At 38.4% G+C, this 21420-nt stretch overlaps 1 protein-coding gene and 1 pseudogene across 2 annotated transcripts in view; both read right to left on the minus strand.

Annotated features, from left to right (window-relative positions):
- The window catches only part of Tex11 (testis expressed gene 11), a 220992-nt gene that overhangs the window by 123495 nt on the left and 76077 nt on the right, over positions 1-21420 (minus strand). For both annotated transcript variants that reach the window (NM_031384.2, NM_001167997.1), the window contains exons 11-13: positions 15482-15577; positions 13038-13119; positions 9952-10030 (exon numbers count right to left, since the gene is read on the minus strand). In NM_031384.2, coding sequence (NP_113561.2) covers positions 9952-10030; positions 13038-13119; positions 15482-15577 — 257 coding nt within the window. The remainder of the gene's footprint in view (positions 1-9951; positions 10031-13037; positions 13120-15481; positions 15578-21420) is intronic.
- Gm19083 (predicted gene, 19083) lies at positions 7277-9706 on the minus strand (annotated as a pseudogene).

Raw genomic sequence — 21420 nt, forward strand, 5'->3', positions numbered from 1 at the left:
ACTCCACAACTATAAGCTTCACGTAGAACATATCAAATTAAAGGTCAATATGAACAGTTATATCTAAAATGGCTTGAGTCAGGGCCGACCACCATGCAGCACTTCCTGCACTTGTGTGTATGAGCTCATTGTGGCTTTTGCAGTTTTAGCCCTTATAAGTTGACATAGAAAAAAATGGTTGAGGTCGTAGCCTCAGTCTCCAAATTTTGAGTTATGGTCCTGATGGATCAATCTTAGGGTATGCATTCAATAAACTATCCCTGTCTGACTGAGCTCAGTGTTGTGTGGTTTGTGGATCAACTCCTGGACCCCAACTAATAAATATGATAAATCATAAAAATGGACTTAGACAAAAACTTTTATCATGAAAACATGTTAGACTTTTCAAAGGAATTTTTTTCATCTTTTGAGATGATTCTGTGATCTTGTCTAAGGGCCACCCACAGCTCAAAATTTGGAGGCTGAGGCTACAACCCCTTTTTTCAAATGGATGGCCAGGGTAATTCTAAGAGACTCCTAAAACAATACAGATTATTGATGTAACCCTTGGTTGCTTCCCAGAGTTGAAATTAAGCCCCTGTTGCTAAAGACAATACACATTTTAGACACAGGACTTAGAATGATTCCAGCTGGATCTAACCTAAAAGCCTTCTCTGTGATCTACTTTGAAGGTAATAGAAAATACTATGCAAGCTCCCAAGAAATCAAAGCAATTAGTAGTCTTACCCAGCCCAAACACATATGAACTACAACACTGACCAACATGGCAAACTATCTGTACTGGTGCAGTAAGTTACAGTTTGTGCAACTAACAGCTATCTAACTGGACTTAGGGCCTACTCAAAAGAAAGAAAACCATGTCTGGTACTAAAAGTCAAGCCAACTTCTCTGAGCTAGTGAGGCTATGGACCTTAGAAGTAAGTGTACTACCACCATTTTGTTAGATTCAGCATCATTCTTACTATATTCTAAATCTAACTCTACCCACAGGTAAGTGTAGACACCACCATCCATCAAAGAATCTTCTCTTTACAGCAGATGGAGATCGTCACAGAAAATCTGATCACAATACAGAGATCAAGGAATTGTGGGGTGTTTGGCATCAGTGCATACATCTACTTCACAGTTACTGTATCTTGGATAAAATCACAGAAGAAGTGAAAAAAATTAAGAGTCAGAGTACCAGGAAGTCCACTGAGAAAGTTTCTCCTAGAAATGACTACATAAATTAAACTGAAACAATGGCAGCATCAATAGACATACTTGCATGGGGATGGATTTTCACAGAGTCCCACCACTAAACTATAGGCAGCAACATATAAATACTGGGAGAGGGAAAATTTGCCTCTTCCAGGGATGAGGCCTGTCTTAGTTAGGGTTTCTGTTGCTGTGAAGAGACACCATGACCATGGCAACTCTTTTTTGTTGTTGTTGTTTGGTTTTGTTTTGTTTGGTTTTGTTTTGTTTTTCGAGACAGGGTATAGCCCTGGCTGTCCTGGAACTCTCTCTGTAGACCAGGCTGGCCTCGAACTCAGAAATCTGCCTGCCTCTGCTGGGATTAAAGGCATGCGCCACCACACCCGGCTGACCATGGCAACTCTTATAAAGGCAAACATTTAATTGGGGCTGGCTTATACTTTCAGAGGTGTGGTCCATTATCATCATGATGGGAAGCATGGTAGCATGCAGAGGCAGACATGTTGCTGGAGAATGAGGTAAGAGTTCTACATCTTGATCCACAGGCAGCAGAAGTAGACAGTGTGCTATTTTAGGCCTAGCTTGAACATAGGAGACCTCAAGGTCTGCCTCCACAGTAACACACTTCTTCCAACAAGGCCATACCTCCTAATAGTAAGATTCCCTATGAACCTATGGAAGCCATTTTCCTTCAAACCACCATAAACCCCTTAATTGGTTATCAGCCCTTAATCCATTTTCACACAAGCAACAAAAACAGACTCAGCTGTATTTATATATTTGTACATGAATATATGTACATTTAAATGTATGCATATAACAAGAATAAAGAATAATCAAAGCTAAAGTGGCGACCGATTTGAGAGTGTGAATGGTATGGGGGTTGGGAGAAGAGTCCATGGGAGTGGACAAAAGGAGGAAAGAGAAGGATTAAAGTGATGTAATTCTATCTTAATTAAATAGGCTTTTAAAATGTCTGCATCCCAGCAAACTAAAAAGTCTAAAAGAAATTAATGAATTTCTTGGCATATATGACCTACCAAAGTTAAATCAAGATGAAATAAGTAATTTAAACAGATTCACAACCCCTACTGAAATAAAGGCAATAATTAAAAATCCCCCAACCAAATAAGTCCAGGGCCAAATGTATTCAGTTCAGAATTCCACCAGACTTTCAAAGAAGAACTAATGTCAACACTGTTCATATTATTCTGCAAATTAGAAGCTTAAGGAATATTTCCAAATTATTTTTATGAAGACAGTATCAGCTGGATACCAAACTCACACAAAGACCTCTCCCTAAAAGAAAAACTTTCAATAACATACTTGCAAATCAAATTTTAAAAGACTGCAAATCAAAAAGATTATCCACCATGACCAGGTTGCTTCATCTGAGAGATGAAAAAATGGTTCAACAAGTATAAATGAGTAAACACAATTTCCCACACAGACTAAAAGAGAGAAAAGCACACATTATCTTCTTAGATACATGAAAGGTCTTTGACAAAAATCCAACATCCCTTCATGATAAAATTTCTAAAGACACTAGGATATGGACATTTCTCAGTATAATATAGTCAATCTATAGCAACCCAGCAGCCAACACTATTCAAAATGGTGAAAAACTCAAAAGTATTTCCATTAAATTAGGAACAAGATAAGAATGTTCACTCTTCCCATACCCATTCAATATAGTGATTGAAGTCTTAGCTAAAGCAATAAGACAAGTAACTGAAGGAGGCAGGGGGAAGGAGGAACCTGGATAGGAGAAGGGAGGAGAAGGGGAAGAGGGGAATATGATCAGGTATTGGGGGGAAGACAGGAGAAAAGCCCTGAGGACCAGAAGAATGAATGGAAATATGCAACCTCAGGAGGTAGGAGGTGGGTGGGGGGACCCTGTAGGGAATGTACCAAAGACCTGGGAGTTGACAGACTCTCAGGACTCAAAGGGAGGGACCTTAGATGAAATGCCCAACAGTGGCGAGAGGGAACTTGTGGAGTCCACCTCCAGTAGAAAGACAGGGCATCGAGTGGAGGAATAGAGTTGCCATCCCACAGTCAAAAACAAAACCAAACAAAACAAAACAAAAAACAAAAAACAAAACAAAAAAACTCTGACCCAGAATTATTCCTGTCTAAAAGAACTGCAGAGACAAAAGTGGAGAAGAGACTGAGGGAAAGAAGGTCCAGTGACCAGTTCAAATTGGGATCCAGCTCAAGTGGAGGCTATAAGACCTGACACTATTACTGATGCTATAGTGTGCTTACAGACAGGAGCCTAGCATGGTTGTTCTCCTAGAGGCCCATCAAGCAGCTGACTGACAGAAGCAGAAACTTACACCCAACCATTGGACTGAAGATGGGGACCCCTGTTGTTGAATTAGAGAAAGGCTGGAAAAAGCTAAGGAGGAAGGTGACCCCATAGGAAGACCAGCAGTCTCAATTAACCTGGACCCCTGAGATCTCTCAGAGACTGAGCCACCAACCAGGCAGCATACACCAGCTGATATGAGGCTCCCAACACACATACAGCAGAGGACTGCTGAGTTTGGCCTCATTGGGAGAAGATAGACCTACCCCTTGAGAGACTTGAGGATCCAGGGAGTGGGGAGGCCTAGCAGGGATGGAGGGAAGACATCCTCTTGGAGACAGAGAGGAGGGAGGAGGAATGAGATGAGAAATTGTGGGAGGGCAGACCGGGAGGGGGGCAATGACTGGACTGTAAAAAAATAAAATAAAATAAAAGTAATAAAAAAAATAAAATAGAAAAAAAACAGGAAAAGAAAATGTCAAAGTATACTTATTTACAAACAGTATGATTTTATACCTAAAAATCTGATTCCGCCAGCAAACTTCTATATCTGACAAATACTTTTGGCAATATAGGAGGATACAAAATTAACAGACAAAAATTAGTACCTTTCCTATACACAAAAGATGAATAGACAGAAAAAGAAATCAGGGAAACAGTTCATTTTACAATAGAAAGCAAAATACCTTGAATAGCGCTAACAAAAACTCCGGAGGCAGAGGCAGGCAGATTTCCGAGTTCGAGGCCAGTCTGGTCTACAAAGTGAGTTCCAGGACAGCCAGGGCTACACAGAGAAACCCTGTCTCGAAAAACCAAATAGAATAGAATAGAATAGAATAGAATAGAATAGAATAGAATAGAATAGAATAGAATAAAATAAACAATTACAGGACTTCATGAGACTAAAAATCTTACAGCAAAGGACATCATTATTGGAGCAAAGCAGCAGCCTTCAGACTAGAGGGGAAAAATCTTAACATCTGCTTGAGGGTTAGTATGTAGCAAACAACCTAATTTAAGCTAGGGTATAGAACTTAATAAGAAGTTCTCAGAAGATGAAATGCCAAGTGGCTAAAAAATATATTTTAATATGTTAACATCTTTTGGAATTAGAAAACTACAAAATTTTTATGAGACGTCATCTTAGTCATGAATATTTGCTTATAATGATTGTGAGTTGCTGGGGCTTTCCCAGGGAACCTTCCCCTATATAGAGAGGAGAGTCAGAGAGTCTTTGCTTCACAGGGCGGCCCTTAAAGAGCATAAGGAGTCTGCAAAGGAAGAGAGTGAGCCAGGCATGATGGTCAAGGGAATCCCCCAGCCTAACTAGCAATCAGGCTGCTTCGATGGCTCTAACTAGCAATAAGGCCATTTCTGCTGTTCTGACTAACAGCCAGGTGCTTCTTTATTTATACAAGCTTCCCTGAACAGAGGCAGATAATGACTAGCCAAGTGGTACAGAATGTATGTTCGACCTTTCATTACATGTCCAGGGTTGCAAGTTCAGTTACAATTAGAAAATAGAGCAGATTGTTCTTATTCTTATTAGCCCTATATATAACTCCAGATTAAAGAATCTAAAGAGTGTCACCTCCAGAGCAAACACACTTATTATATGACAGCCTATTTTTAGGCTGGCTATGTCTACAGTTTAAAAGCACTCCAAACAAACAGAAAATGTCTGAACCAGTCTTTTTATGAATAGCAAATATTAATACCTAACTTCTTTTGCTATATGTTTCATCATCTATGCTATAAAGTAGGAAAACTTTATTTTAGTCAATATATCTTACTGAGTTTTATTCCTTCAGAGTGTACCCTGTATGGCCCCCTATTTTTAAACTACATTTTTAGACACCTGTAAACCTATAATAAAAAGAGACCTGAATCTGTAACCTATTCTTCTGGCCAGAGTTTATCAACTGTCTCTGTTTGCCCTGCATCAATTATACTGTTTGAGTTTGTTCAGGGGCAGATGCCCCAAGAATATTCCTAGAGAACTGGCCTCATCTAGCTATGTTCTTAGCTGTGCTTAATGAGCTCCAGGACATAGGAAGACTTCCAAATAGTGGCCAGATAAACTTAATGTTAGGATTTTCCTAAAAAGACTCAGACATAATTTTTCTCAGGAAAGAAAAAAATTAATCATAATGCAGAAAGTTCCGATGAATACAGTACGCAGAGGCCCAAATCCAAAAGTTATAAACAGGACAGCAATTGTAGCAATCAGTTCAGTTTTGCTAAAACTGCCAAGCAGTTGTGCCTGGCATCATGACTCTAGCCTTTTCGAGTGTGAATAGCTGTGCCAGTAGTTATACACCCTATGTGTATAATCACTAGGTGCTATGATTTGCAGCCTAAACAGTTCGTTTGTTGATGGCTCAGTCCCCTGAGTAGCAGTGTTGAGAAACTGTGCTGATGAGTTTGTCAATTTGACAAAAGCTAGAGTCATTCTGGAAGAGAGAACCTTAGTTGAGAAAATGTCTGCACCAGACTGGCCAGTAGACAAGCTTGTGGTAATTTTCTTGATTAATGATCAATGTGGAAGAGCCTAGCTTACTGTGGGTGGTGCCTATACCTAGGCTATAAGAAAGCAGCCCCAGAAAGCCATGGGGACCAAACCAGTAAACAGCACTCCCCATGGCCGCTGCCTCCAGGTACCTGCCTTGACTTCCCTGGATGATGAACTACTTGCTTTAAGATGACCACGGTGTTTTATCACAATGGAAACTCTAAGGAAGACACAGGATAGAACCTGTAAAAAGTAGCATCTATTGGGACATACTTAAGTCATTTAGGGGTATACTGTTCTTTCAAGAAAATGATGTTTTCCTGAAAGGAGTTTTGAGGACAGTAATTAGGAAAACCTAAAGTGACCCTTCAATCCCTCTCTAGATTCCTGTATTAAGAGATGAGTGCTAGCATCCACACATGCTCACATCATTGCCATCCACCATGACGTGATACAGTCAAGAGGACCCTCACCAGAACTGAGGTGATGCCAATGCCATAATCTGATCCTGCAAAACAACCCTGAGATTCCACCAGTCAGAATGGCTAGGATCAAAACCTCAGGGGACAACACATGTAGGAGAGGATGTGGAGAAAGAGGAACACTCCTCCATTGCTGGTGGGATTGCAAACTGGTACAACCACTCTGAAAATCAATCTGGAGGTTCCTCAGAAAACTGAAGACCCAGCTATACCAATCTTGGGAATATACCCAAAAGATGGCCCACCATGCCACAAAGGCACGTGTTCCACCATGTTCATAGCGGCCTTATTTGTGATAGCCAGAAGCTGAAAACAACCTAGATGGCACACAACAGAAGAATGGATACAGAAAATGTGGTTCCGTTACAAAATGGAATACTACTCAGATATTAAGAACGAGGACATTCTGACTTTTGCAGGCAAATGGATGGAACTAGAAAATACCCCAAGTGAGGTAACTCAGATGCAAAATGACATGCATGATATGTATTCACTAATAAGTGGATATTAGCCCAAAAAAGTACAGAATACCCAAGCTACAGTCCTCAGAATTCAAAAGGCTCAACAAGCTGAAGTGCCCAAGTGAGGACACCTCAGTCCACTTGGGAGAGAGAAGAAAGCAATAACAAGTGGGAAGGGAAGGAGGGACCTGGGTGGAAAAGTGAATGGGCAGGGGGTGGGGAGGCTAATCTGGTTGGGTGAGGGAAAAAGACTGAAACCCTGAGGGTCAGCAGAAAGAATGGAAACAGGAAACCTCAGGAAATAGATGATACTGTTTTCAAATTTGATATTTAAATCACTGGTAGCTCTGCCAGTAATCCTTTCAATGGCAGTTTCTGAACATTCAAAGTTTTCACTCCATGTGGCAGATAAAATAAACTCATTAAGTCTCAGAGTCTGTGCTGAATAAGGAATTTTGTGTCCTTAGGTAGAAAACCTACATGATAGAGCTTTTGTTCTTTTCTATACTCAGCTTTGTTGTCCCTTGCTTGCTGGAAAACAATGCACTGGTTGTTGCCAGTAATGGCCAGGTTTTCATTCTGCCTTCCTCCTACTGTGGTCTTATAAAAAGGACAAATGCTTTGACAAAGGAGCTAAAACCACCCAGTGGAAAAAAGACATTTCAACAAATGGTGCTGGTTCAACTGGCAGTGAGCATGTAGAAGAATGCAAATCGATCCATTCTTATCTCCTTGTAGAAAGCTCAAGTCCAAGTGGATCAAGGAACTCCACATAAAAGCAGATACACTGAAACTAATAGAAGAGAAAGTGGGGAAGAGTCTCGAAGATATGGGCACAGGGGAAAGATTCCTGAACAGAACAGCAATGGCTTGTGCTCTAAGATCAACAATTGACAAATGGGACCTCATAAAATTGCAAAGCTTCTGTAAAGCAAAGGACACTGTCAATAGGCCAAAACAGCAACCAACAGTTTGTGAAAAGATCTTTACCAATCCTATATCCAATACATGGCTAATATCTAATATATACAAAGAACTCAAGAAGTTAGACTCCAGAGAACTAAATAACCCTATTAAAAAGGAAGAACAGAGCTAAACAAAGAATTCTCAACTGGGGAATACCAAATGGCTGAAAAGCACCTAAAGAAATGTTCAACATCCTTAGTCATCAGAGAAATGCAAATCAAAACAACCCTGAGAATTCACCTCACACCAGTCAAAATGGCTAAGATCAAAAATTCAGGTGACAGCAGATGCTGGCGAGGATGTAGAGAAAGAGGAACACTCCTCCATTGTTGGTGGGATTGCAAGCTTGTACAACCACTCTGGAAATCAGTCTGGTGGTTCCTCAGAAAATTGGACATAGTACTACCGGAGGATCCCGCAATACCTCTCCTGGGCATATATCCAGAAGATGTCCCAACCGGTAAGAAGGACACATGCTCTACTATGTTCATAGCAGCCTTATTTATAATAGCCAGAAGCTGGAAAGAACCCAGATGCCCCTCAACAGAGGAATGGATACAGAAAATGTGGTACATTTACACAATGGAGTACTACTCAGCTATTAAAAACAATGACTTCATGAAATTCTTAGGCAAATGGATGGATCTGGAGGATATCATCCTAAGTGAGGTAACACAATCACAAAAGAACACACATGATATGCACTCACTGATAAGTGGATATTAGCCCAGAAGCTCAGAATACCCAAGATGCAATTAACAAACCACATGAAACTCAAGACGGAAGACCAAAGTGTGGATACTTTTGTCCTTCTTAGAAGGGGGAACAAAATACCCATGGAAGGAGTTACAGAGACAAAGTGTGGAGCAGAGACTGAGGGAATGGACATCCAGAGACTACCCTACCTGAGGATCCATCCCATATACAATCATCAAACCCAGACACTATTGTGGATGCCAACAAGTGCTTGCTGACAGGAGCCTGATATAGCTGTCTCCTGAGAGGCTCTGCCAGTGCCTCACAAATACAGAAGTGGATGTTTACAGACATCCATTGGACTGAGCATAGGATCCCCAAAGAAGGAGCTAGAGAAAGAACCCAAGGAGCTAAAGTGGTTAGTAGCCCCATAGGAGGAACATCAATATCAACTAACCAGTACCCCCAGAGCTCCCAGGAACTAAACCACCAACCATAGAGTACACATGGTGGAACTTGTGGCTCTAGCTGCAAATGTAGCAGAGGATGGCTTAGTCGTACATCAATGGGATGAGAGGCCCTTGGTCCTGTGAAGGCTCTATGCCCCAGTGTAGGGGAATGCCAGGACCAGGAATGGGAGTGGGTGGGTTGGTGGGCAGGAGGAGGGGGTAAGGGATAGGGGATTTTCAGAGGGGAAACCAGAAAAGGGGATAACATTTGAAATGTAAATAAAGAAAATATCTAATGAAAAAAGGACAAATGATGCCCATGTCAGACACTTGCTTGAAACACAGCAGATCACTTTCATTGAAACTCAATGCTGTCAACAGACATTTGGCTCATTGTGAATCACAGCTCAGATGACAAGCGTTATGAGTAAGTTGCTGACAACCAAGATAAATAGGAGGATAACTTGTTCTTTTTCCCTCCCAATTGGATGTTGTGGAGAGGAACTTCATCAATAGGAATATACAGCTTTAAGGTTACCATTTTGCTCACTGTTAACATTGCTTCACTCTACAGCCACCTTCTGCATGGATTTCTTCACTGGCCCATTGTAACTTTGCTGCTCTATAGCTGCCTCTTAAACTCTTAATTCTTAGTTTACAAAACCATTGAAGGGTTTTTCTTCCTTCCTTTTAAAAAATTAATATTAACTTCAAACTAATTTTAAGATTTTTTAAGTGACTTGGAAAGCAGTGCTATACAGATCAGTACAATAATATGTTTTGTAAGAATGAACATCAATATATAAAGATTCAACATGTTCATAAAAATCATAGAAAAAAGTTATTCACCATAGAAAGAAAAATCAATTTTCCATACCTTTTATTATCTATCAGGAATTGAATAATGCTCAGATAGAATTCCAAAGGCATAGCAAGATATAGTATTTCCTTAGCAGCTACAAAGAGAAACATATTAATTAGTTAATCATACTAACAAAGAAAAAAGAATGAAAATGAGTAAAACATATCAACTTTATATGAAGTTTAACTGTTTTCAATAAATTTTCTGCTCAAAATATTCATATTAAAATTTGCTATACACCATATTTTATCTAGCACTTCACCAAAATCCTTTTAATAATGCATTAATACCCAATACTAGAAAGGGCAGTGACATGGACATCTTTATATGGACTGCAAAGTAAGCAAGTGCAAACTTTGTGAAATCAACCTGGAAATACCCTATGCTAAGAACACCTGATTAAGACTTTGGACTCTAAAGTCAGATGTAAGTAATACCAGTTGCCACCTGTATAGCCATAGGCAAGTTATTTCATTTTTCTGTACATTAGTTTGTCACATGTCAAGTAATAACTATATTAAGATATATTTATGTTATCAAGAGGATTCCATGAGATAATATATGTAGATTACATAGCAATGTATCTAGCACTCACTAAACATTAAATAAATGACAATTCCTATTGCTGTTTTTCCCTTTCTTCAGAAATTATATTTATGAAAAGCCATCTAAAGTATGGGTAAAGTTTCTGAGAAAAAAAGATATTTAAGAGAGTTTATATTATAAAATAGGAAGGAACCATTGTGAAATATCCACTATGGTGTAGCCAAAAACTATCACATAAATGTTTAAAATGTTGCTGAGTATTAAATAAGATGGAACAATGACTATACACTAACATAAAAATAGTTAAGACTACTAGTAAGTACAAAATTTAAAAACAAATTCATGTAATATTAATTTTGTAAAACACAAAATAGACTAAGAAAATAACAATACATCATTAAAGTGCCAAAAATATTATGTGTAGATTTAATGATTAATTCAGCAAATGTTTGATGAGTATATTCTCTAAATCTGTCACTATTTGTACTGGGAATCTAGCACTAAACAAAATACACAACAAGCCTTGCTAGCAAGCTTATATTCTAGGGCAGTATTTTCTCAACCTTCCTAAATGCTGCACTCCTTTATACAGTTCCTCATGTTGTAGTGACCCCCATCCATTACTTTCGTTGCTTTTTCATAACTGCAATTTTGCTACTGTCATGAATCATAATGTAAATATCTGATATGTGACCTTGTGAAAGAGTTGTTCGACCCACAGGTCAAAAACACTGTTCTAGGGGATGGTAGGACCATCGATAGCTTTAGTATCTTCCAAATTTTTCTCTGATGAGTTTGTGATATCTTTTCCCGATAAAAGTTTGTCTACTTTAATTTTTTACCTGTAATACCAGCAGTTGGGTGAGACTTGCAGATCTCTGTGATTTCAAAGCCAGCTTGGTCTTACATAGCAAGTTCCAAGACAGCCAAGGCTATAAAGTGAGATCTTGTCTCAAAAAAGGTCTTTTGAACCTTTTATGCTATAAAAATATCAGGGAAAGTCAAATGCGTCCAATTAGGCTAATCATTCTAACTGGAAAAGACTTTTATAAAGAAATGAACAGACTACAGCTAGGGATGCAGCCAATAGGGACGTAGCTGAGTAGACTAGAGTGTGCCTAGCATGCGCAGTTCCCAGCAGTGCAAAATCGAATACATTGTAACATTATTATTTTAACAGAAAACCTTAAAATTTATGGAAATCTCATAACTTATAACAATTTCAGAAAAATAACTACTCTAAACTCTGCTTCTGATAATGCATTTAAATAAACACTGTGATGAGGAATTCTAATCCAAAACTAATCAACTTCAAACTTGGTAATTCAAGACTATATCTTAATTTTATACATAGTGTTAGTTCAAGTAAGTGTATAGAGTTCCTTAGCTTTCTAATGTAAGGAAAGTGGGGTGCATCCTGGTTCTTAACAGTTTTCAGCTGTTATGTGTATGTGAAGGTGAGATAGAATCCTCTCTATATTTCAGTTTCTGAGGTCTTTTGAGTCACTATATTGCTACAGCTCACAGAAAAATTCAGCAATATTGAATTAGCACAAAACTTAGGGCTACTTCCAAATTTGATTACTGTCCTAATTATTTTAGAAGAATTTATTATATAACCAGTGATTATACTAATACATAATTTTACATAGTACAAATAACTCTTAAAGATAAAACAATAGTAATAAATTAATAACTAAATAAATTAAATAATTGAAATAATAATTCTTAAAGACAACTAAAATATCCAGTCATGGTGGATCTACAGCCCCAAAATTTGGGAAATGGAAGCAAGCGAATCAGGAGTTCAAGTCTATCTTTGGCCACTTTCTAAATTCAAAGATAGCCTAAACTATACAGAATATATGTGGTAAATGCTTTACATACATTTTCTCATAGGATTTTCAAACAATGTGAGATATGTATTATTATTATTGCATCTCTTTTGAAAATAAACTTAAACACAAAAATTAAGGCACTTGCCAAATGACACACAGCTATATATCTGTATATTTATTTCCCTGTATATTCTACACCATTAATAATAACTGAAAAACAAGTAACAATGTTTATACAAGTAATTATTTAAAAGTGCATCATCAAACAGTTTCATTCAAAGGATAGTTTTTCTCTTTCGGCCACTGTGGAGGAGGCCAAGAATCTCAGCCGAGAACACAGATCTAATTGTTCTCCACGGTACTTCCTCAACCCCCATTCCCATCTCTGAGTCCCTCATAAACTAGCCATCCTTTCCCCACTACCCCTCCAAAACAAGAATCCTTTGTTCACGGTCATAGAACATTTCATAAAGGTTGAGCAGCTGTAATTCTCTGCTAAGCTAAAGGAAGCTGATTGCTTTGATTCAGTTTCTTTTTATAAGCACCTTTTAATTTTACCCCTATTCTTTCTTCTTTCTTTCTTCCTAGTTGATAATTCCTTTTCTATTGATCAGTTTTCTCCTCAACCACCACAAAATTATACCTATTGTGAGTAAATTACAAAATTACTTTGTGCTGACATTTCAAAATTGTATGCTCTTTGCAGAGAGGTTATACCTTCAAGGAGTTCTTCATTACATGAGTTGCCTTTCATGAGGATCCTCATCTTTAAGAAAAGCCCAGCTGGATGTAAATGTTCCTATTTTAAACAAAGAAATCACAATGATATTATAACTCTGGAGTGTAAAATACAATTGTTAAGTAATTGCCTGTTTTGTTCAACGTTTGCATGATGACTCAGAATCAAAGGAAATCGAAATTATAAAACATCATATAAATCATATAATATCTGCTCTATCCCCAAGGATGCTTTCTGACACTTTATTCAATCCCAATAAAACAATATAAGGAAAGAACATGCAAACATTTCCATGGACTGGCAAACATTTAATGGCAATGTAACTATTTACGTGCCAAATCTCACACCATACTCTAAGGAAAACCTTAAACATCAGTTAGATTTATTTTCTACAAAATTTATCCCTTCTCTTTCCAAAACCTCCTATATACACCTCCTTGCTTTCTTTAAAATGTATGGCTTCTTTTTCATTAATTGTTGTTATATAAATATATACACAATCATATAATGTTACCTGTATGTATGCTTAATAAACATCCTTTTGAAACAATGTTAAAAAACACAAAAATTATTATCATTTCTTAGGACATAGCTTTTATGTCTACCACTAATAGCAATGTTGCCTAAGTGATATTTCCAAGTTATTGTTAGCTATCCCTAAGGCAATTGTAAAGAGTGGAAGCTATTTAAAAAAAAAAACCTGAGGCCTGGGTCCATAGAACAGAACTCTTCCCTTTGCAATGACAGTCAGCTTCTATATAAACATTGATTCCATACTCTGTAACTATCTGTAGCTAGTCATTATATGATAACTTAAGAATGAAAAATTAAGCCGGGCATGGTGGCGCACGCCTTTAATCCCAGCACTCGGGAGGCAGAGGCAGGCGGATTTCTGAGTTCGAGGCCAGCCTGATCTACAAAGTGAGTTCCAGGACAGCCAGGGCTACACAGAAAAACCCTGTCTCGAAAAAACCAAAAAGAATGAAAAATTAAAGAAAGCGAACACCGATGTGTGTGTGATACAAATACAGAGAATAATCTAAAATAGTAAACTTTAACTCAGATTTCTTACTGTGCTTAGATTTCTAGTACTGTGTCTTTCCACTCTGCTTCCTCTGAAGCTCAGTCTAACTTGGGACTTTATATGGTCATATTCTCTCATTTCTCACAACTTCAAAAGTAATATAAACGTTTTTCTAGTGTGACATATACCATGTACATATACACACCCACAACCAAGTATATAAAGCATGTATGTATAGTTTCTAGTGCTATAATTTGGATCTGAAATATCAAACAAAAGCCCATGTATTAGAGTGTTCCCCAGGCTACAGGGCTATTTGGAAGTGGTGAGCCTTTAAGAGGAAAGGGAGAGAGCAATACTACTGAAGGACACAGTAGGACTTTGGTGCCTCTAACACATGCTGTCTCTCTTCTTCACCCTCTCCCCCATTCCTCCTCTCCCTCTCCCTTCTTTGGCTTCCCAGGTGCTATTAGGTTACTAGGTCCCCTCGATCCCATGCTTCCACTCTGATGTACTACCCTGTCACATGCCCAAAAGCAACAAGCTGAGTGCCCATAGATGGAAACTACTTCACCGATACAACTCATTAAACTTTCCTCTACTTGGGTTGATTGTCTCAGGAAGGCTTGTCCAACCTAAACTTGATGGGTTACAGATAACGCACATGCGGCTGAGGACAGCTATGAATGCAGCTCAAAACAAAATTGTAAACTTACTTAAAATATTTTATTTTACCTTTATGTACTAGAAAGAGTGTAACAATCTGTTGTGTTTTTCTAAAGAGGCATACTAAAGAGAATGTCTAAACTGAATTTCAAACCATTAATTAAAACTTGTGAAAGGATGGACCATCTAGAAACTGCCATATCCAGGGATCCATCCCATAATCAGCCTCCAAATGCTGACACCATTGCATACACTAGCAAGGTTTTGCTGAAAGGACCCTGATATAGCTGTCTCTTGTGAGATTATGCCTGGGCCTAGCAAACACAGAAGTGGATGCTCACAGTCAGCTATTGGATGGATCACAGGGCCCCCAATGGAGGAGCTAGAGAAAGTACCCAAGGAGCTGGGGGGATCTGCAGCCCTATAGGTGGAACAACATTATGAACTAACCAGTAACCCCAGGGCTCGTGTCTCTAGCTGCATATGTATCAGAAGATGGCCTAGTCGGCCATCACTGGAAAGAGAGGCCCATTGGTCTTGCAAACTTTATATGCCTCAGTACATGGGAACACCAGGGCCAAAAAGTGGGAGTGGGTGGGTAGGGGAGTGGGGGGGAGGGTATGGGGGACTTTTGGTATAGCATTGGAAATGTAAATGAGGAAAATACCTAATATAAATATAAAAAAAACTTGTGAAAATTTAAGTTAATATTAAAAAGTAAAAGTCTCATACCTTGTTTGCAATGAGTATAGCAATGAAGGCCTTGGTATAATATGCTTCGCCACCACAATTCAAATAAATAGTGGCTAGTAACCGCAGCGTTTTAGCCTGTAATAAACAACAGAGAACAGCTTCTAGCTAAGGAACAAACTACAGCACAACAGCTGGCTAACATTTGCACAAAGATGGTATCATCTCAGACATAAGTTACCTTTTTGTAATATACAACCACATATTCTCAAAATATGACTCATTGTGTTTGTTTATACCAAACATTATCTAAGAAATGATAATATTGTTTGTGCTTGTGCCTTGTTTAATTGTAATATAACTGTGTTAAAATAATTATTTTCCTTCTCTTTTTGTTTTGTTTTTTGGTGGTAGTGGTGGCTTTTGTTTGTTTGTTTGTTTGGGGTGTTCCCTTGTTTGTATGTTTAGGTTTTTTTATAAAGTTTTCTGAGGCAAGGTTTCACACTGTAGTTCCTGCTGGCCTAGAACTTTCCAGGAACTTCTTGGGTGCAAATGCCACTGTGCCCAGCTTAACAAAACTTATTTTCTTTATGGCATCTTACTATTATTTTAAGTATTTTATCACTCCCAATTTAAAATCCAAATCAGCTGTATTTTAAAATGAGTGAAGTTATCATTTAAGTAAGTCAATGTCTCCAGCCAGGATAACAATCACACAGGGAGCAACTGTAGTCGATGTGAATGTGTTTACAGATTCATGGCAAGAATTGGAAGAGGGGAATAGATTGAATCCAAAAACATTATATTAATATGTGAATATTAACCAAATATATATGTTAATAAGAAACAAATGCTAAAAGTAAGAGGTTCTATATCAGTACATGTGTCTCCCTCTAAGTATCATAGGGACAGTAGGATAAGGTGAAGATGTCCTACTGACTTTTTCTAAAATGTCAAGCATATTAGTCCCTTTCAGATCAGAGTAATGATGTCTGTATTATCATTTCTCTTTGTTTTTAAGTTAAACATTAAGATGAATCAAATAAGATACTTAAAAATTAATACCATAATTGCTGCAAAACAACTCTATAAGAGTTTGTAAGCTCCCATAGAGAAATTTTATAGAGAAATTATGAACTCTGTAAGAGATATTGTAGTTATTGCATTATAGCCAAAGTAGTCACTTGTCAGAAACACAGGAGAATAGATAAATCTCAGAATTTATGTTTAAAAAATGAGCCAGAAATAGCCCATAATAATCTGTAATAAAGGTCAGAATATTGGGGTTTGCCCCCTTGAAACGTGTGTATTAATTGGTACAGAGATAAAGATACTTTTCGGAGTGAGAGCAATTTCTGTATCCTGACCTATAAAAGACTATAAAAACATTCATCAAGCTGTGCACTTAAGTCTTGTGGAATTTACTACCACTGAATTATATATCAGGAAGGTATTGCAAGGATAAATGAAAAATTAGTTCAGAACTACCTCACCAAAAATTTTTTATAGGAACACTCCTTTTCAATTACACGGGTGCTATCTTCCATCTTTCTTTCCTCACTGGACATCCTTTCATCTACATTCCTGGTTCAGAACCCTCTTCTTTTCACTTTGTGAATCCTATCTATGAGGCCTATCACCTGCCAAAATCTTTCACTACACTAGTTAACCCTGTCGCTTCTCTGTGGACCTTTGTACATACTGAAGGTATCACTTATCTACCCCAATTATTTCACGGGCACTACTGGTTTTGAATTATATCTTTTAAATTTAATTCAGGTATAATTAATATATTTGTATATAAAATATATACAAAAAGTTCAAGAACATCAAAACCATGGCTCTGTGAATTTTAACAAAGCAGTATGTGGAAGTATTTTTTTAAAACATAAAATGTAGCCACTAGTGTTATATTTTGGAGGTGGGGTGAGAAGGTGTAGGATGTGAAACAGTCGGAAGGTAGACCGGGAGGGAGATAAAGTCTGGACTGTAAAAAAAAAAAAAATCAAAAAAAATCAAAGTATAAATAAAAAGAATTTAAAAAGTGATTACAATGATATATTCCTTTTTTAGTGTAGAATTGAGTTTATTCAGGGCATGGGGAGGGGAGTTAAGAGGGTAGTAGATGCAGAGAAAGGCAGAGAGAGAGTGTGTACAGAAGTAAAGGCCAGTCATAGCCATGAGCATGTGGAGGGAGGGGAGAAGGGAAGGGGAAGGGAAGAGCCCAAGAGGGCAAGAGGAAGCAAGTGGGAAGCAAGATTAAGAGAGCGATATATTCTTAGAAAGGAAAAAAATTACACACTCTATCACATAGAATGAACTGTAAAGACAGTATGTTTAAAATGTAGGCCATTCACAAAGACAAATGACATTTGGTTGTGCTTGCATATGTTACCTAGACTAGTTAAATTCATGGAGACAGAAAATACAATAGTGGTTGTAGTAGGTAAGATCAAAGGAGAACTGTTTGATGGATACCTTGCTACATTTGGTATCCTAATAGATATAAATATTTAAAATTCCTTGTGTAATAATCCTTCCACTTGGGTGGGTTAGTGAGCAGGGGGAGGGGACAGGGGGGTTTTCAGAGGGGAAATGAGGAAAGGGGATAAAATTTGAAATGTAAATAGAGAAAATAATCTAATAAAAAGTAATTCTATCACTTGTAATTACAGTCACATTTTATTAAATGCTAAAATTAACCAGTTAACTTCTGTAGCCAAGTGCATGGTCTAAGAAACGTCCCCTATGCCAAGAATGGATTATATCTAGGTGAGTTGTTGGCCAAAGGGACCACAAAGAACCCCCTCCCCCAACAACCCAGGCTATTGTCAAGGCTTGTTGTCAAGGTTGTTATCCACTAACTGATGATATAAGGCCCTATTGCTAACGGCACTATCTACATAACTCATTGAACATGAAAAGACAAGCAGGTGCTTACCCAGAGCCTTCATCCTTAATGACTACTATCCATGGTACTGGAAGGTACCTTGCATGATACCAGAGGAGAAAGAAAAACACCAACCTGGCTACAAAGTCTTCAATCTACAGTGGTGACCTGCCTGCAAGATAGGCTGGTGCAATAGTGACACAAACATTGCTGGAGTAACCAACCACTATCTGATCAGATTTAAAAGCCCACTTCACAAGATGTATGTAACCCAGGCTTGATACTCCTCAGGTGGCCAGGAACTTGAAACTAGATAAGCCATGGGGCTTAGGGAAAACCAAAGTACTATTATTGTGCTTAAGAACATAGCAATGAAAATGACTCAATAACATGAGTGCCTCACTCAGCCATTATCAGAGAAGCTTCCTCTTTCAGTAGATGCCAACTAATGCATAGACTCAAAACTGGACCATATGAAGAGAATGAGAGACCTTGAAATACTCAGTTCTTTTTTTTTTTCAATGTTCCAAACACCATTTTATTGCATTAATGTAGACATGAGAAATTATAGGTTATATTTCAGTTCTAGTAATTTTAATTATCCTAAAGCAGTAGATAAAAGGATGTCTTAAACAGGTCATCTAAAATTCAAACACCAAATAGCACACCTTTCTTCTCTCCAGTGTTATATACTATATTTTTATTTTGCTATACCAAAAGTCCCCCATATCCACCCACCCCCACTCCCCTGCCCACCCACTCCCCCTTTTTGGCCCTGGTGTTCCCCTGTACTGGGGCATATAAAGTTTGCAAGTCCAATGGGCCTCTCTTTCCAGTGATGGCCGACTAGGCCATCTTTTGATATATATGCAGCTAGAGTCAAGAGCTCCGGGGTACTGGTTAGTTCATAATGTTGTTCCACCTATAGGGTTGCAGATCCCTTTAGCTCCTTGGCTACTTTCTCTAGCTCCTCCATTGGGAGCCCTATGATCTATCCATTAGCTGATTGTGAGCATCCACTTCTGTGTTTGCTAGGCCCCGGCATAGTCTCACAAGAGACAGCTACATCTGGGTCCTTTCGATAAAATCTTTCTAGTGTATGCAATGGTGTCAGCGTTTGGATGCTGATTATGGGGTGGATCCCTGGATATGGCAGTCTCTACATGGTCCATCCTTTCATCTCAGCTCCAAACTGTCTCTGTAACTCCTTCCATGGGTGTTTTGTTCCCAAATCTAAGGAGGGGCATAGTGTCCACACTTCAGTCTTCATTCTTCTTGAGTTTCATGTGTTTAGCAAATTATATCTTATATCTTGGGTATCCTAGGTTTGGGGCTAATATCCACTTATCAGTGAGTACATATTGTGTGAGTTCCTTTGTGAATGTGTTACCTCACTCAGGATGATGCCCTCCAGGTCCATCCATTTGGCTAGGAATTTCATAAATTCATTCTTTTTAATAGCTGAGTAGTACTCCATTGTGTAGATGTACCACATTTTCTGTATCCATTCCTCTGTTGAGGGGCATCTAGGTTCTTTCCAGCTTCTGGCTATTATAAATAAGGCTGCTATGAACATAGTGGAGCATGTGTCCTTCTTATCAGTTGGGGCATCTTCTGGATATATGCCCAGGAGAGGTATTGCTGGATCCTCCGGTAGTACTATGTCCAATTTTCTGAAGAACCGCCAGACTGATTTCCAGAGTGGTTGTACAAGCCTGCACTCCCACCAACAATGGAGGAGTGTTCCTCTTTCTCCACATCCACGCCAGCATCTGCTGTCACCTGAATTTTTGATCTTAGCCATTCTGACTGGTGTGAGGTGGAATCTCAGGGTTGTTTTGATTTGCATTTCCCTGATGATTAAGGATGTTGAACATTTTTTCAGGTGCTTCTCTGCCATTCGGTATTCCTCAGGTGAGAATTCTTTGTTCAGTTCTGAGCCCCATTTTTAATGGGGTTATTTGATTTTCTGAAGTCCACCTTCTTGACTTCTTTATATATGTTGGATATTAGTCCCCTATCTGATTTAGGATAGGTAAAGATCCTTTCCCAATCTGTTGGTGGTCTTTTTGTCTTATTGACGGTGTCTTTTGCCTTGCAGAAACTTTGGAGTTTCATTAGGTCCCATTTGTCAATTCTCGATCTTACAGCACAAGCCATTGCTGTTTTGTTCAGGAATTTTTCCCCTGTGCCCATATCTTCAAGGCTTTTCCCCACTTTCTCCTCTATAAGTTTCAGTGTCTCTGGTTTTATGTGAAGTTCCTTGATCCACTTAGATTTGACCTTAGTACAAGGAGATAAGTATGGATCGATTCGCATTCTTCTACACGATAACAACCAGTTGTGCCAGCACCAATTGTTGAAAATGCTGTCTTTCTTCCACTGGATGGTTTTAGCTCCCTTGTCGAAGATCAAGTGACCATAGGTGTGTGGGTTCATTTCTGGGTCTTCAATTCTATTCCATTGGTCTACTTGTCTGTCTCTATACCAGTACGATGCAGTTTTTATCACAATTGCTCTGTAGTAAAGCTTTAGGTCTGGCATGGTGATCCCACCAGAAGTCCTTTTATCCTTGAGAAGACTTTTTGCTATCCTAGGTTTTTTGTTATTCCAGACAAATTTGCAAATTGCTCCTTCCAATTCGTTGAAGAATTGAGTTGGAATTTTGATGGGGATTGCATTGAATCTGTAGATTGCTTTTGGCAAGATAGCCATTTTTACAATGTTGATCCTGCCAATCCATGAGCATGGGAGATCTTTCCATCTTCTGAGATCTTCCTTAATTTCTTTCTTCAGAGATTTGAAGTTTTTATCATACAGATCTTTCACTTCCTTAGTTAGAGTCACGCCAAGATATTTTATATTATTTGTGACTATTGAGAAGGGTGTTGTTTCCCTAATTTCTTTCTCAGCCTGTTTATTCTTTGTATAGAGAAAGGCCATTGACTTGTTTGAGTTTATTTTATATCCAGCTACTTCACCGAAGCTGTTTATCAGGTTTAGGAGTTCTCTGGTAGAATTTTTAGGGTCACTTATATATACTATCATATCATCTGCAAAAAGTGATATTTTGACTTCCTCTTTTCCAATT

Source organism: Mus musculus, chromosome X (genome assembly GCF_000001635.26).
Source record: "Mus musculus strain C57BL/6J chromosome X, GRCm38.p6 C57BL/6J".
Lineage (NCBI taxonomy): Eukaryota > Metazoa > Chordata > Mammalia > Rodentia > Muridae > Mus > Mus musculus.